We start from the raw sequence: 16,051 nt of genomic DNA, 5'->3' as shown, positions 1-16,051 counted from the left end.
CACCCCACTCCTCGTCCTTCTCGCCTCCTCCTTGTCAAATTAGCAGCGGTTCACAGGACTGGAAGAGGGAACAAGCCTGGCACGAATCAGAACTGAGAGGCAGCGAGCGCTTGATTGAAAGGCTTCCGAGAATTCTCCTGGCTTTGTTGTTCAGTCCCTCAGCCCAGCGGAGCACCGTAATGTCTTTAGCAGCACAGGTACACAAAGCTCCAGTGGCCACAAACCGGAGCTGGACAAACTTTACTGTTGACATCTGGAATTCCTTTCCTCCCTTCCCCTTTTTTTATACCCTCTTCCTTCTCCTTTTTTTGATTGAGGGCTGACTCACTTCAGTACAGTATCCCGCCTCGTAAAGGCGTCAGACGGCTAAATTTAGACATTTAGTTGTTTGTCTTCCCCTTGTATGAAATTAGGCCTAAATTGTTGTTGTGCACAACTTGTTGAATTTACATAACTTCAGATGATATGCTGGTAAATACGTATTAGTGACTAGAGAGAATTGACGATATTAGATAGGATACAAAGAAGAGGAGGCGAGGGCTGTGTAGGCCTAAATATACAAATATTTAGGTGTGCTGCATTGTCATATGAAATAGAATGAAGAGCAGAAATTATAGATTCTATCACACACAGCAGTTTCACACTGTGATTTAGCAGAATCGAAACGAAGAAAAAGAAAGAAAAAAAAAACACAGTCCTAACAGCTGTGATGAGTAAATGGAAATACCCGAAATTTATAACAGCGTAAATCTGCAGACGAAGGCACATGGTATAGACTGTAGCTGCCTTCCTCCAGCTGAACCAGATGACCTTACAGCGCTAGGCCGTGTTCCTGTAAACAGAAATAAAAAAAATACCAGTGAATAACTCACTGTCGGCACCAAGCTGCAGATTTAGGGCCGTGTTCAGGCACAGGGACCAAGGTCTACTGAAGGACAGACAGGAAGCTGTACCTTGACACAGCATCACCAGCAGGAGGATAAAGAATAAAAACATAGCATGTCCTCCTTTAAAGATTCCTGTAAGGCTCTGTGTGTGTGAGTCTGTGTTCATATTCTGTCAGTTCACTGACTTGTGTACGTGTGTGTGTGTGTGTGTGTGTGTGTGTGGCCTAGCATGTATGTACATAACCTCTAAAGAAATCCTGTACTGTGGGACACTGAGACCTAGGTTGCTAGGCCTCTGTGTGTCTTGGGAGGGGGGGGGGGGGGGTTCGGGCAGGGTGTGTGTTTGGTGTCGGAGGAAGTGTTTGGCTCAGCCGATGCATTCCCTGTTGGGCTGTTTGCTGTTCGGGCCTGATCCTGTCAACCCTCAAGGGAGCATGCTCAGTCCGCCTCTTCAAAGCATCCACCCCCCCAAACAGGAAGTCCTGCCCAGTGCTGTTTGGAACAGGACGAGACAGACAGGAAGGAAGGTATTCCATGAACACGCAACACTACTGTCCACAACGCCCCCGCCACCCACGTAAATGGGGGGGGGGGGGAGGGGGGTCCAAAGACATCTGTGCTGGCGTTTATTGAGATTTATTTACTATTTCATGTTGTCAAATAGCCAGTGTGATCAGAAGCAGCTGAGTGGAGCAGGGTCTAGTTTCCTCCAGACAGCCATGGTCTCAAAAGGCTGGAAGACTCTTCCTGAAACAGTGACTGCACCTCTGTCTGTGGCCGGACTGTTACCCCATTAATATAAAATGGGAGCCTGAAATTTGAATCAACTTTGGTATGTGCTGTAAAATATGAATAATGTGAGGTTATGATTTTCGTCTTTTCAATTATTTTTGGATTACAATGTCAGGCCTACAAAGACAGCTCCCCTCCCCCCGGAGATAGATAGCAGCATTTAAAACAAAACCAGATAAATGCATTTATCTGTCACCACGAGACCTACAGTATCTTCATGGTCGAACCTGCTAAATATTTACCTTAATTTGAGATAGGAACAAATGTCACTCCCCAACAGCCTTAATTTGTGAAAGATAACATTTTGTCTTGATTATATTAACATGGATCATTTCAACATCACGAAATGTACAAATTAATTGAAAATGTTAACTGCAAAGGGGTTAGCCTGCGTTCTGCGGTTTCATAGATGACCACAAGAGGGCACTCTTCTGTTGTTTTTCCATGTGGGAGGATTTGACTGCAAGCCAGTGGTTCTGAATGGAGGGAAGCTAGGGCAAGGCAGTATACTGCTGCTCCTGGCAGTGGAACATTTCAGCAATAAAAGGTCATTTGTAATAATAAAAAAATAAATAAAAGCTCGCTAGTTGACCAAGAAACCAATCATTCTTTTTATGGCATTTAACGGATAAAAAGTGGGTACAACCACACAAAACTAGAAGACGTTCTATCTGCAGTTTCAGAGCAGCAAAGAAATGCAGCACCTGCTTTGATTTACCGCAATTACCTTGATTAGAAGCACCTGTGTCACTTGGCTATTCTACCTCTCACAAACGATCAACTTTCAGAAGCAATTAAGATGGCTCACGCATGTTGAGAAGTGGAGTTAGAATCAGCCGGTCATGAAAGTGGAGGTCGTTCAGTGATGCAGACACATCAGTCATCCTAATCATGTTACACGTTGAAACGTCCTGCGACGCTGTCCCGGAGGCCAAGATGTCTCCATGCATGTTTCCTCGACAGCTCTCACATTCAACACAGGGCACCAGAAGATACACGCCAGCAATGCCAACCCAGCAGGGAAGCCACCAATCATAATGGTGATCTTATACGAGGTGACTTCACTACGGTTAAAACGTTCCATTCACTCGAACTCACGTCCCACAGGGGCTGAGCCAACACTGAGCTCACTGGGCTGACACACCAAAGGGCTCTCCACACACGTCGAAACAAACTCCCACGCACCGAAAGGAAAAAGGTAATCCCACAAACGTACACCCCACATTTCTTAATCGTGCACATTCTATAGAAATACCCACCAGACATAAAATGAGGGGGCTCGTAAAAAATGCTTTTCTCCCTGGCTGAGTTCATAACGGTTCACGTTTACCTTGTATTTGACGCTGGGTGCTAGCTACTGGTGAGTACATACAGTAGCCTAAGCTGTTTATCTGCCCCACCCTCCTCCACCTCCCTCCACCCAGCGGAACAGTAGCAGGGGTCGGATACTGGCTCCCACAGCCTAGGGCGCCCGCTGGGTCACCACAGGTCAGTATGGGTCATCCTGTCATACAGCGGAGACTGATGGAGGCCCTAATCCTGCCGGTGTCATGAAGATGGATCAGATGAAAACACAGACCCCCCCCCCCCCCCTCCCCAGACTTGGGGCTGTGGACTGACAGAAACAGGTTTGAGGATGGACCTCTAGCTCTGACTCACACGCAACTCATTCATGCACGGACTTCTGGAATTCACACACACACACACAAAAGGAGAAGCGTTTGCCCTTTTTTGGACTGCCCCTGTACATTTATGTTCAATTTCACTATAGGTTACAAATCAATTGTTTTGGACTCCAAAACAACCATTCCATAAACCATTCTAAAGCTCTGATTGCTTACAACTCTATACTTAGGAGTTTTAGAATGCTCCTCTCCCCCACACGTGCACACACACACACACACGCACACTCATTTACACTGACACACAGATGGCTCACAGTCTGGGCACAAATGCTGTGTAACCCCTGTGCCCTGTGGTGAGAGCAGACCCAGATTGCCAGTAAAAAAAGGGATGCTTCATGGCTCAGCTATTTGCTGGGTCGATGGAAAGGGTTGGTGTGTGACCCCAAACACTTCACGCTCCTACTGGGGCAACCTGGGCAGTGGGGAGGAACTGCAGGCGGAGGTGAGGCCCCCCCCCCACACACACACACACACGCACACACATGCAGACACACACATATACACACAGATGTTGTTAGGACAGAGGAAGAATAAAGTCCTCATCACAGAGGAAAGTCTGAACACTTTTATTGAGAGTGGCTGTGTGATATCCACGGATCGAGGAGTGAAATGAAATTGACACAAAAATGTAATAATCATGGTTTCTGAGTGGTATTTTGGATTTGAATTCAGAGTATCTCTAATGGATTATGGGGCAAAGAGACACAAACAAGTTAATACTAGACAGCTTATGACTTAATGTGGTCAGTGATGTCTTTGTTCATAAAATATATATTGAAATATTTTGATTGGAGCTGTATTTGATGAAACTGAACTAAATATAATTACAGGCAAAACCCAACACACTTGGCTTTCTCCTCACTATTATTATTTAAAATTATTATGTCATAAAAACAAACCATAATACCACCACAGCTCACACGCTTAACTCTCTGGTGAGAAAAAAAGTAAAAATACAGCCCTAAAATTCGATATTGCGTCTCATAAAAAAAAAAGACAAATCTCTGGGGATGTGAGAGTTGATACCAAATCCAGCCCTCTTATCACTCAGACGCTAAGTAGAGTCCTGCCAGGTGGATTTGGGCGTGTACACTTTGGTTAAAAACATAAAACACCACTCCTCAACACTGAGAGAAACGCCGGTAAATTGGAAAAGACAGACTCGGACGAGGAGTGTGGAGAGAAAAGGTGAAGGTTAACTTTCCTCCAAAGAGTGTCAGGCTAAATTGTGTGTCAAAAACCGCTAAGGACCCTGAAATAAGGCCGTCCCATTCCCCCATGTGGGTGGGTGTTCGCTTTTATATTTTACAGACAATGTCCCTTTAAAAGCCCTGGCGTCTGGAAAGCCCATTAGATGTGCATATAAAATTTCCCCCATGATTAATAGTTGATGAGGCAGAGCTGGACGGAGGGTAGGGTAGGCACCAACATGTGGCCTAGCCTGGGAGCTCCTCCCACAACGACTCACATTACACTCCATAAACTTGCCACTCTTTCCCACCTATGCGTTTAAAAGGGAGGAGGGATCAGTTGTCAAGAATGCCTTAGAACTGTGAAAACAGCCAGCCCAGATCAGGGAGTTGTAGATGCTGAGCCTCCCACCAGCCACAAGCCACTCACATCACCGTGTGTGTGAAAGAGAGAGCGAGAGAGTGTGAGGGAAGTGTGTACAGTGGAGCGGCGGAGCAACCTTGGAGCACAAACACACACACACACACACACAGACGGGGAGACACGCGGCCACAGGAAGTCATCCTTCCTCACCCGTTGGACTGAGGAGAGACAGGCATCCAAAGCCGACAGTCCTTGACAGACCCAGACAGACTCCTGAGGTGGATGTGCAAGGAGAGGATGTGCATCTGAAGCCAGTCTTCTGAAGGGGATACCTCCGCAACAGCGACGCGCACAGACAGCTCTCTGAAGGGACAACCTCCACCATCTCAACCAAGAGCTTGACTCGAGGGCTGTGTGACTAAGTCTGTACAGTGTGTGCGGGTGTGGAGAGTGTGTGTTCCCCTGTCATGGATCAGCCGGCCAGCAGCTGCATGCGCAGCTCCCACCCCGGCAGCCCAATCTGGGGGTGCGTAAGGAACCCTCACTCGGGGGTCCCCGGAGCGGGCCTCCAGACACCCTACCAACAGGCCTCCTTCTCCCTGCACCAGAAGCCTGAGTTCCTGGCCTACACGGACTTCTCCACGTCCTGCCTTGTGCCGGCGCCACACGCCGCCTACCCGCGCGACGACAGACTCTACCAGGAGCCCCACGGTGGGGGCTTCCAGCACGCCGACTGGCAGTTCCCCATCTGCGAGGCGCGGGGCAGGGGGCAGGAGGCCTGTCCGGCCGGCCCCGTGGCTGTGGGGGGCGCAGGGGGGGAGATGGACAGCGTGGGGGGCGACAGGCTGCCAGGGGCAGCGCCCGGGGGTCTGGAGGGGGAGTACTCGCCGCAGAGCGTGGCGTCGTCAGCCGAGACGGAGAAGAAGAGCTCCAAGAGGAAGAGGGACACGACAGGTGAGTGTGTGTGTGTGACGTGTCACGTGACGCCCAGGGGAACGCTGGGTGTGGCGCTAGCTGTCAGAAGAGGGAGGCGAATGACTCGTACCGTTACTTACAGCTGTGCAAATACTGTGCCTGAGATTGATCATGTTTTGTTTGATAGACCAGCTGCTCATACATTCACACATAGCGATTTAGTGAAGTGAAACCCTAACTACTGAATCAGACAGTGTGAAATACAGCCATGGATTAATTATGCCCACTGTGCTATGGCCTATGTTAGACCTGGCCGTGGTACAATAAGTTTCCTGACCAAAAGCAGTTTGAACTAACAGTCTTATTAGCTAGGTATGCGAAAGGTGACCACACTGTGTTGGAGACAGGGTGTACCAGTTGCATCCTCTCATTGTCCTCATGGCTGAACGTGAGGGTGAAAAGATGAATGTGGCATCAAACTTCACATACCCTCTGTGTTTCCTTTAAAAATAGACCATTGTTGTATTGTAGGAACATTGAGGATATCACTGGAACACAATCAAATGAAATAGTGTTGACAAAATATTTGTGGTATGCCATGAAGTTAGTTTTAGCTGTGCATGAAAAAAAGGTTTAATTTCAAAAGGTTTCATTGTCAAGACAAACAATTCAAATGCAACATCCAGTAGATATTCAAAGTGTAAATCTCTTTTTCAGGTCATGAAATCAAGTTTTAATCTTTCAATAACTCTAAGTATGATCACAACCGGATTTCTTTTCAAATTTAGTATTGTGTTTATTTTCATTCTCAGATAATTTCCGTTCTCATCTTTCTCTTCACAATAAAAAAAAAAAAAAAATGAAAGGAAGTTTCTGTAAGGGATATCCATGAAGTGCTGATTCTCTCACACCAAGAAGTCACACCAACTTTTAATGGCCAGCAGTTGAGGTGTAATGGCCCTGGGAAATGTTTTTATTTATCCAGACGTGTTGCTGAAATACTCCTATAATTTCATGCTTACTGAAAGAGTGAGGAGCATGATCCTGGCTACGAGCACATCTGTTGCAGGCATCAAATTCACATTTCAGCTTTGCTCTAAAACCTGTACTGGAATGAAGAAAATGTGCATCAAATATTGTATCACCCCATCAGTGTTTTGGGGATTCAGTTACAAACTAGATGCACTACTCGTTCTATGATAATCTGGTGTTGGATGAATAATTGTGACAAAAGTGTGAAGAATCTGAACTTTTTCTGGGAGTGACAGACACAGGTCAGAGGACATTCATTTAGGAGGGAATATAGATTTTCCCCTTTTTCCTTCGGTTACCTTGTCGTAACCCTTCTTCACTGCACTGAAAACATGCCAGACCACGTCTGGTAAAATCACTTGCCTGCAACCTCACTTTTAAATTCTTATCCATTGACATTTTCCTGTCGTTAGGCCGTAACAGAATCTCCCACTGAGCACGTGCAACACTGGAGACCACTGCCCAGGCTTCGGGTTGTAGACCAAGCCAATCAGACTATCAAATACATGCAAGTCTTGGGGAAATGCCCTGTGGGCCTTCAGAGGAGAGACTAGGATGGTGTGTATGGTTGTGCCTCTATGGTGGCTCACTCAATCTTTTTTCTGCAGGCTCTGTACAGTACAGATCTCAGAAGGTCATTCAGTTCAACTCAAGCATTTTTAGGCTTAGGCTATCCATTTATAAATATACATCTTTCATACAGTTAATGTAAGGATAATATTACATGTGTGTGAAAGAAAAAATAAAAATAGAATTATAACATACATTCATCTTTATCTCTGGAATAAATCCACCGACATGTAATACTAGAAGACGTGGGTTCGGGTGACGTAAGAAAAGCTGATTAAACCATTACTACTGTAAACTGTCATTTGTTTCCATTTTAACAACATCTGGCTTTCGTTTCCCAGTTCAGTAAGAAATGTAACATCATAAAAACACAATAAAACAAAACACAACTAAATTTCAATTTTATTGTGACAGAAAAACATCCCCGCACACTTGTACAGATATTGCTTGTACAGTATTGATAGCATAACAAATAGATATGTTTGCGCTTTTACACCCAAATCACCAATTGTGTCTTAAAGCGTTGTATCAACTGTGTTCGCATTTCAAAGTAATCACACATTTACAACTGGCTTAATTCGGTGGTAATTGAGACAAACTGCTTTGGCCCACTCTGCCTAAATGCCAAATGTTGTTTGTCTTGTGGAGTCCTGCTGGGGGCGGGAGTGGCTCCACATAAGTTTACAGCCTCTGGCTGTGCAGGATATTTATTGGGGGTCTGTTCAGTGAAAACCAGTGTGTGCGCCTCCTAAATCTGTCCTACCAGGTGTTCAGCCTTGCTCTCACATCTCTGACACAGCACCAGAGCGGAGCAGAACAGCTCTCTCGGAACACCCCGTCATTAATGGGCCTTTAATGACGCTAATATGGCGTTCTCTACATGAGGTTGAGGCCACAGGTAAACTGGTGCTGGGTCTCTCTCTGTGGCATGGTCACGCACAAAACATTACATAAAGACTGGAAACACCCACTCAAATAATTACGTGCACAAATGCGAGCTCACACACATGTACAGACGGACACAAGCCCACGCATGTGCACACACTTACCTACTTACACACACACACACACACACATACACACACCCCAGTCTGGAGCTACACAGTCACATCTGGACTGGGCTCTGCAGTCCATTTCACAGTCTGGCTCGGAACTCTGGCAAGCACAAGGAAAAACCTCTTACTTTGACAAATTAGAACCATTTTCTTGAGATTACATCAGCATCTCGTGTCGCTACCAATGCGCAATTATCACCCAAACTCAAACCATCTAATAAAAATTTTAAGTTAAAGGAAATTATAATTAGCTCTCATTTATTTTCCTTGAAAATATGAGCAATTTCTTTTTTACTATCCTTCACATTGTCTTATATAACCATGTAAAAACCATGAATAATAATAACTGAACAAATTTGGTCCACAGACACTGACAAATCGATGTGTTGCATGGACATAATTCCACCACAATTATCTTACGCTATCGTGCCAACGCTTTGCTACTTTTCATCCAGTCTGGAGGACCAGGGGGCTGTCAGGTTGTGTTACGAAGCCCAGAGACGGCTGTCCAGGCTGGGGAGAAGGGCCGTCCCAGAGACACGCATTTGAGCCGGACACATCCCCGTCTTTGTTCTTTTGTTAGAGGCTTTAACGATGTTCCGCTGCATTCCTCCCTAACTCAAGCCCTCTGTGGGCCGAGCTGGTGGCCCCTGTCCGGGGCTGTGGTCCCACCCTCTCTCTGTCAGGGCTCTGACGGGGCAGGGTGGGCTGTGTCTGACTGGTGGTCTTTCTCAGTTAGACCAGGGTTAAAACGTCCCCTTTGTAGTTGTGGTTTGTTGGCCAGTAATGTCAGTGAGGTCTACGTAATAAATGCCCATGCTGGGTCGCTGATTGGCCACGAAGAAAGTTATGAATTGCTTGTTAAGTGAACTTGCATGTAAACACATGCTGGCAATATCCTTCCGCACGTAATCTCCAAGCTGCAAGTGTGTGTAAAGAGTACAGACTGTCTCCTTACGGATTCATAGCACAACTGTGTCTGTTTAGAAACCGGGCACCTGACTAGAGTGAAGTGCACTGATGACCACTGCATTGTGAGATCATGATATCCAACCAACAGTCTCATTGTGAACACTTAACATTCTTTATCCTACTCCTCCCTTTTCCGTTCTCCAGACATCCAGGACTCCAGCTTCAAGGTCGACTCGAACTGCAAAGCGAGGAAGGAGCGTACGGCGTTTACCAAGGAGCAGCTCCGGGAGTTGGAGGCAGAGTTCACCCACCACAACTATCTGACCAGGCTGCGGCGGTACGAGATAGCAGTGAACCTGGATCTCACAGAGAGACAGGTAAACACCCCCCACTCCCCACGTGGTCTGACTGGAGGCTGCATCACCCAGGCTCAAACACAGACAATCCTAGACAAATCTTTTACTGTCTACTTCTTAAATAGCAGCCCACATACAATAGATCCATCTCGTCAGGTGATAGTAACAATAATGCAGATGGAATATATCTAAATCAATACCCCTATGATGGCTTTGACCACTGTGAAGCTCTCTCTACCATTAGCAGATTGGGTTTACTTCTAAAAACGAGTGTCGAAACCAGTTTAAAACGACTCTGCGTCTTTGAGAGTGGGCGGCAGGCAGATCCTTGTGAGAGCGAGCTAACATTTGTAAGAGGTCTTCAGGTCTTCCTCCCCCTCCCCAGTCCCAGCCCCAGTCCCAGGCCCAGTCCCTGTCCCAGCCGCTGCTAATGAGGCCTCAGCTCCTTAGTGACCCAACTCCTAGATGACATTCCCAGGCCTCTGGCCGCAGAGAGCCCGCCAGGTCCCAGCCCGGCTCTGGGGTCCCTGTGCAGCTCCCAGCGCGACCTTTTTTCCGATGCGTCCTACACGTCTTGGCACAACGCCGTCCTGTCAGGCCCAGGGAGCAGGCAATATCGGAAGACAAGAGAGACCTTTATTAATAGTGTGGGAACAGATGTTGTTTTGTTGCCGTGGGGGAACGCCGAGAGTGACATTTGGGGGTCAAGTATGGCCTGGTCAGAAACCGGGGGGCTAGTCGACGCAGTGTGGTGGTGGAGCGGACTCAGGGGAAATGATGTCATAAGTCCGGTGTAGAGATACTAAACGACTGAATTCATCCTGCTAACTAACCATAGCACCCCAGCAGCGATGACGGTATACAGGACGGTGAGCGTGCACATCCTGCTTAGTGTCCCTGTTGATCCCTGTGACCTCGCTGATGTACTGAAGGGTTGCAGACATCTAATAATGTGGCTAATTTCACACCAGACTGTCCCTGGTTAGTGTGAAGCGTAACAGTTATCAGCTGTCACGATCACATTTACAACGTTCTCATTTACAATCAAGACATGTCTGAGCTTCTCTGTTTACTCACTCGAGTTATATGCATTCCAAGCTAAATCTCCCCCCCCCCCCAAAAAAAATATATTGTGACTGGTAAACACTTGTTTGTTCCTCCTCCAGGTGAAAGTGTGGTTCCAGAACAGAAGGATGAAGTGGAAGAGAGTGAAAGGAGGACAACCAGCCTCTCCCAACGACCTGGAGACGGACGACATAGACTCGGCAGCGTCGCCCAGTTCGGAGTGATCCGGAGCCTGGAGCCCAGGCATGCCCACCTCAACTGGACATCAACCCCTCACCTCTCTGGGCAGTTAGCCAACAGGAACAGAGCATTTCTAAAGGACTCTTCCCCAGTCCCCCCCCCCCCCAGTCACCTCTGGACGAATCTCTTTGTGTCTCTTATTGTAAATACTGAAGTGGCCAGTCAGTCAAAAGTTAATGTGTTTTACATTCAAAGTATTTTGTGTAAATTCAATTGCAGGATGTTAGACTGAGTTGTAGAGGAGTGAAAACAATCCTGAAATCAAAATGTTTGAGGGCAGAGAGTAGGGACAGCTTTTATTTTTGTGATAACATGTCAGGTTTGTGATTTTATTGTGTTTGAGAACATCTTCGCAGATGGCATATAGTAATCATGGCCTTTGACGCTTGACTAAAACCACCTGCAAAAATTCAAACCGTTTCAGTATTGCCAAACCATAAGTGCCTCGAGATCAGATTTTTTTCAAGGTTGCGCTGTCAGGTTTTCCTTGAATATACTTTTCCTGTCAAACAACTTTTTTTGTACTTTTCTTTTCTATGTTTGAATGGTATTGATAATACACAGATGTTGCTTCTTGGAATCTGCAAAAGAATAAATCTGTTGTAAAAATTAGAACAATACTGTGATTATTTCTTCCATGTTATTTAGAGTTATGAATTGACAGTTTGTGATGCTTTATTCGTGGGTTGCACGGATGTCTCTTACTATCTGTGTGTGTGTGTGTGCGTGTGCGTGTGTGTGTGTAAGAGACTGTGTGAATGTGTATCTGTGTGTGTGTGGGAGTGACAGAGAAAGCGACAGAAAGAAAAAAGAGCAAAAGGGAGAGAGAATGATTGAAAGAAAAACAGAGGTTCCTCGAGTATGTAACTTGCCTCATTATCTTCATTAATACCTCAGGTGGAGAGGGATATCCCTAAATGGAGATCTGATTAACCTAATTCACGCCCACACAGATCCAGGCCTAGGAGGATAATCCCAGAGGATGCTGTCATTCTGGCGAGAGGTCCGGTTTAAAAGCTCTGCAGGCAGATCTTTATGATTGAGCCAAATTGACCTGACATGCAATGACATGGGCATAAGTGGACGTGAGTATGCGGTGTATGAGTCACAGTCACCATGGACACCATCGCTGTCGTTCCAATCAGCTCACAAAGGGCTATTAACCTGACAAGGTGGGGCCTGGCTTCTAAGCCCTGTTTGGCCCCCAAACTATTTTCAACGGAAGCATCTGGAAGGGGCCAATTTGATCTCAACTGGAGTGGAACTCAGACAAGCCCACGCTAGGGGCCCCCAGGACCAGAAGTCTGCTGGCTGACCACTTGTGTATGATGGAAAGGGGAAATAATAGGTGGGTATGGGTGAAAAGACGGCTTCTCAAGTACAGGATGTTGTTGTAGCAGGTAGCCAGTCATCCAATTTCCTGCTTCCCAAAGAAAACAAGAGGTAAAGCATAGGAGTCCGGGGACGCACAATGGTGGGCCTATGCTCGGTGCGCACGGCCAAACAAAGACTTTGGAGGTTACTGGCCTCTCTGTACGGCCTCCGGGGGGGGAGGGGGGGGGGGAGTTCCACACACCCACTGGAGGGGTCAAGTGTTACTGTACAGCTGACCCCCCCCCCCCCCTAGTTCCCTGCAGCTGCGCGTTACGAGACGATCCCCTCATCCCTAACTCCTCATCCAGCCACCCCTATTAGGCACTATTATTGTATTAGTGGTAATAGCAGTCAAAATAAACCATGTCCAATTGTAATGATAGTATTAATATCACCAGTGTAAACCAATGAACTTGGAATGTTGTTCTTTCACCACTGAGGTTTCTTTAAAAGGTAGAGGGATGGTCAAATTTATGTATTAGATTTAATTGGATGGTATTGTGTTTAGGCTTGCCAAAACACTGCAGTTGGTCCAAATTGTTGGTATCTCTTTCAATTTATCACGATGAACTATTACCTAAAAAAAGCCCTTCCACAGAGTAAAAACATATTTTCTTTCCCTCTAACTAATCTTGTACATCTTGTTACGTTTTATTGATTTAACATAGATTCCCTTTCTCCAGGGAATAGCACAAGAACGAGCAACAAAACTTCACGCGACTGAGCTCTGAATGTAGTCGTTCTCCATATTTGGCAGATCCTGGTTGACCGTGGCAAAGAATTAAAGAAGGTAGTGCGGTTTCTCAAAATAAAGACTGGCAGGACCGTCAATATCCATCCAGCCCTGATTATGATAGCAGATTTAGTGGAAGCACGTTCTTTAAATAAGTCCTGACTGTGCTTTGTGAATGTGACCTTTTTCTGCGGGAAGCGTAATAACAGCAGTCATAAGAAAACATTTGTCAGAGCTTGGACGGCCAGCTAGTGACTTCACCCTAAAACGCAACAGGGACATTCCTGAAATGGCCCTTCAAAGTACTAAAGATATTGCATCTGAAAGCAAAGATTACCGAGTTAACCTGCCAAACTGACCCAAATATTCTATTTATGTAAATACATCTCAACCATACTACCACTGCTATGCTAAAAACAGGTTATTTGTGGATTAATGCTATTTGTGGCTAGACAGTTTGCAGTGCAGTATTATTTCCATTTTTGTACTTTTCCTCACTTAAACTTAGACATTACACACACGATTCGGTGCACTTCAACAGAAGACTATTCACTATTCTTGTAATGTTCACATGAATACGTTCTTCAAAAATGTTCCGCGTGAGGCCTTCAGAGAATGCATTTAAAATGTGTTCTCTCCTAGTATACTGCAGTCAATTCAGGTTGGTCACAGACCTTTATTTTGAAGGCTGAAGTCTGACCAGTCTCAGGGAGGAAAGGAGCCTGATGGATAGCCGGAGGTGTGAAGGTCAGCGCTGAGAAGCAGCCATTTAAATGAAAGCGTGTCCTTCATGGCCTGACTCTGCTGGGGTCCATCTGCATGGTGTTATTGTTTACTGAGGTAACATATCACTGCTGACATCAAACATCCCTCGTGCACCCTGACGGGGATGCACGGAAGGACCCGCTGAGAAAACAGCCGATATGGTGAGTGAGAGTTAAGATAACACACAAATGACATTGCAGGAGTGTGTGTGTGTGTGTGTGTGCTGATGGGATTGTATTCTTAAAAAATACATTTCATCTCTTCAGATATTTTTTTTTTTACACTAATCATTAAACAAAAACATTCAAGATTTATTTTATTTTATCAATGCTGTTCTTGAGGAACATTTTCTCCTACTATCACCTCAGAGAACTTGTGACACACTCATTGACACACTCTCCACATTCTACCTGGGGCCGTTCGGTGTGCCTGCTATAAATGAACCAAAGGTAACCCGTCATTTTAATATGCCGTAATTCCTATTTTCATTCAGTCTGTTGTTGGCCTCCTCAGTTTTTACCACAACGTGCAGATGGAACCCAGACGTGTCTCACCTAGCTCCAGACTGCCAAGTAAAAGACAAGAGTACACTGGGTTTCGTCAGGAGAAATAGACCCAGGAGAGACCTAATGTAACAAGACAGACCTCCCTCGTTCCCTCCTGCACCCCCCCCCCTCCCCCTCTCAGTTCCTTGCACAGGGGCTGAGAGACAGAGATACATCCTCTCTTTCTTTTCATCTTCATTGTTATTTTAGGCCACCTGCAAATCCAGTCCTTCTTCTTTTTCTTTTTTTCTTTCTTCAGCTCCCTGCTCCCTCTCTCCGTCTGCTCACACATGCGAGGCGGAGAGAGCGCGGTACGGGGGAGAGGGAGGAGGAAATCTGCGATGTCCTCCGCACATCCTCCCAAGACAGCAGTTGTGCTGAAGGAGGGAGACAAGGAAAGGAGTGTGTGTGTGTGTTTCAGAGAGAGGGAGAGAGAGAGAGAGAGAGAGAGAGAGAGAGAGAGAGAGAGAGAGAGAGAGAGAGAGAGAGAGAGAGAGAGAGAGAGAGAGGGAAAGAGAGAAATGAGAGAAAGGGAGAACGAGAGGGAAAGAAAATGTGTGTGTGGGTGAGTGTGCATGGGAGAACATGCACAGTGTGAGTGTGTGTGCGTGTGAGTGTGTGCGTGTGTGTGTGTGTGCGTGTGTACCGGGGGGTATGAAAGACTGTGGCTCAGCAGCTTGTGGTCAGTGAAAGTCACTGGTGCACTCCTCCCTCTCTTCATCCCTCCATCCTCCCGTCTCCCGTGATTAGCGGCTCCTTGAGGACAAATAAATCTTCCATTTCCATTGCACAATCAGTCAAGATGGGCCCAGGTCCAGCAGCGCAACGTTAAATTATCCAGCACTTCCTGCAAAAGCTTCTTCAGACGGTTCCTTTAGCCAAGTGGATACCAGAAGTGCTAGGCCTTGGGACCCTCTCTATTGCTCCCTCTGGCTGGCAGGGCTGACCTGCTCTTCCCAAACCCAACATGGAGTCAGGATATCCGCCAGCAGTTTGACTCAAAGCACCATCACACAGAGGACCACTTAATCGTGCTGCTCGCTAAGACGAATGTGGTGGGTCTTGTTCAAGAGACACACGGAAGAACACAACCATATTCCAGGCACTGGAGCCAGAGATGTCATGATGATTTATCCAAATCATAACATCTCTCAAAACACTGTGAAACATTGATACATTACAGATATTCATGTATTGATGTTGCATCATACTGCCAGTAAAAAAAGGCTTTGTCTCCAGACAAGACAAGCTATCGACTACCAAAAGCAAGACTCTGGCATAAAACATGGACTCATCTAAATCACACTGGATATTTCCATATCTCCATGTAAAACAAAGACTAAGCTCTTCCGAGATGTATCGATTTTTTGCCCTCATCCCAGAAAGCAAAAATTCTCCCCTCCCAGTAGAGCTGTGATCTCTCCTCCCAGTGGAACAGCGGTATTTGTCTCATGGTAAGACTATACTTAGTCTAGCAGAGGTTAGCAGCGGTAGCCCTCATCAGTACAAAAGCCCTTTGAGTCTTCTCCCCCGCAGACAGCTGATCCCTCCGTCCAAACAGGCCAGGTCTG

The 16,051-nt window shown here is 46.3% G+C and overlaps 1 protein-coding gene across 1 annotated transcript; it reads left to right on the top strand.

Moving 5' to 3' along the window:
• Positions 1–4,892: 4,892 nt before the first annotated feature.
• On the top strand, positions 4,893–11,665 carry meox1 (mesenchyme homeobox 1). Its single transcript, XM_067245088.1, has 3 exons — positions 4,893–5,872; positions 9,607–9,779; positions 10,925–11,665. The coding sequence occupies exons 1-3, from the start codon at positions 5,386–5,388 to the stop codon at positions 11,045–11,047; spliced, it is 783 nt and encodes a 260-aa protein (XP_067101189.1). The 5' UTR covers positions 4,893–5,385; the 3' UTR covers positions 11,048–11,665.
• The last annotated feature ends 4,386 nt before the right edge of the window (positions 11,666–16,051 follow it).

This window comes from Osmerus mordax, chromosome 10 (genome assembly GCF_038355195.1).
Source record: "Osmerus mordax isolate fOsmMor3 chromosome 10, fOsmMor3.pri, whole genome shotgun sequence".
Taxonomy (NCBI): Eukaryota; Metazoa; Chordata; class Actinopteri; order Osmeriformes; family Osmeridae; genus Osmerus; species Osmerus mordax.
This window is presented reverse-complemented; position numbering and strand designations above follow the sequence as displayed.